The 1,928-nt window shown below is 39.9% G+C and overlaps 1 protein-coding gene across 1 annotated transcript in view; it reads left to right on the forward strand.

Annotated features, from left to right (window-relative positions):
* SDF4 (stromal cell derived factor 4) overlaps window positions 1–1,922 on the forward strand; it is a gene marked incomplete at both ends in the record, with an annotated part of 4,998 nt that extends 3,076 nt beyond the window's left edge. Inside the window, 2 exons of the mRNA XM_057388894.1 lie at window positions 323–393; window positions 1,714–1,922. Coding sequence (XP_057244877.1) covers window positions 323–393; window positions 1,714–1,922 — 280 coding nt within the window. The remainder of the gene's footprint in view (window positions 1–322; window positions 394–1,713) is intronic.
* Between the last annotated feature and the right edge of the window lie 6 nt (window positions 1,923–1,928).

The following is a 1,928-nucleotide window of genomic DNA, read 5'->3' on the forward strand; positions in this document are numbered from 1 at the left end:
TGCTGCGCTTCATGGTCCGCGAGATCGTCCGCGATCTGGGTACAGAGAGCTTTTCTGGGGTTTGTTCTGGGATTGGGGCTTGAATTTGTGTGGAATGTTCTGATTTGTGACCAAAAAACCCCAAAATTTTAGCAGCAATTCTGTAGGATTTTATATGTGTCTCAGAATGAATTCCTGTTGCTGCGCTTCATGGTCCGCGAGATCGTCCGGGACCTGGGTACAACACCAGTTTGGGGATTATTCTGGGATTGGGGTGTGAATTTGGGGTGGAATGTTCTGATTTTATGGGAAAACCCCCGAGGTTTTAGTGGAAATTGTGCAGGATTTTATACGCATCTCACAATGAATTCCTGTTGCTGCGCTTCATGGTCCGCGAGATCGTCCGGGACCTGGGTATGATCTGGGATTTCTTTTGGGAATTATTCCCATTATTTGATGGGATCAGGACATGAATTCGGGTGAAATATTCTGATTTATGAGAAAAAAATCCCAATTTTTTAGCAAATATCCTGAAAATCTGAGGGATTTTTTATTTGTCTCATATTAATTTCTGGTTGCTTCAGTTCACAGTCAAGGAGTTCATCCATGACCTGGGTACACCAATTTTTTTGGGAATTATTCCCATTTTTGGATGAAATTGTGGTTTTTTTTCCCTGAATCACGAGAAATTAAAACTAAAATTAAAATAAATTCAAAATATTCTCAAATAATTTAATTTTTCTGTCAGGAACTCGTTGTTTCCCAGCTCAGTGCTCAGGGCTGAGTCACCAAAATGGAAAAAAAACCAAAGTTTTGTTTTCTTTGTTAAAAAATGCAAATTTTTGGTGCCCACGTTGGGTTTTTTTTCCACTGAGGTGGATTTTGAACTCTGAGAGCACCTGGGGCTCGAAATGATTCAAATGGAGATGATTTTTGGTGATAAAAATGAAGAATTTCCGGTGACACGCACACAGAAAAGTTCAGAGCTCTGAGTTTTCTGAGGGTTCTTTTGTTGCTGAATCAGGGAAAAAATGTCTGGGGTGGAAAAGAAAAAAAAAAACTTAAGAATTGAAAATAAGAATTAAAAATTAAAATTAAAAATAAGGATTAAAGTAAAATCCACTAAAAAATCCATTAAAATGCCTATTTTTAGGCCCAGAAAATTTCTTTTTATTATTGTTTGATTAATGGATATTTTAACCTTTTAGAATTTTATACATTGATTAAAACACTGAATTTTTTGCTTCATTAAAGCTAAAAATCATAACCTTCCTCTGCCACAGCCAGGCCTCTCCTCGAAGTAGAAATTTCTCATTTTGACGCGAATTAAATATAAATTTATAATTTTTTGCAGGCCATGACATGGACAAGAAGCTGACCCACTCCTCAAAGCAGAAATTTCCCATTTTGATGCGAATTTAACCCAAATTTATAATTTTTTCCCATTTTTCCAGACCAGGATGGGGACAAGAAGCTGACCCATTCCTCAAAGCAGAGATTTCCCATTTTGACACAAATTAAACCCAAATTTTCATTTTTTTTCAGACCAGGATGGGGACAAGAAGCTGACGCATTCCTGAAAGGAGAAATTTCCCATTTTGATGCGAATTAAACCAAAATTCCCATTTTTTTCCCGTTTTTTCAGACCAGGATGGGAACAAGAAGCTGACCCATTCCTGAAAGGAGAAATTTCCCATTTTGACACAAATTAAACCCAAATTTCCATTTTTCCAGACCAGGACGGGGACAAGAAGCTGACCCTGTCCGAGTTCATCTCTCTGCCCGTGGGCACCGTGGAGAACCAGCAGGCTCAGGACATCGATGACGATTGGGTGCGCGAGCGGCGCCGCGAGTTCCTGGAGGTCATCGACGCCGACCGCGACGGCATCGTCACCATGGACGAGCTGCAGGTCAGACTGGGGGGCTGGAACCCTCATTTCTGTGGAATT

The sequence above is a fragment of the Malurus melanocephalus genome, unplaced genomic scaffold (genome assembly GCF_030028575.1).
Source record: "Malurus melanocephalus ecotype Western Australia unplaced genomic scaffold, MMel_1.1 scaffold_2731, whole genome shotgun sequence".
Taxonomy (NCBI): Eukaryota; Metazoa; Chordata; class Aves; order Passeriformes; family Maluridae; genus Malurus; species Malurus melanocephalus.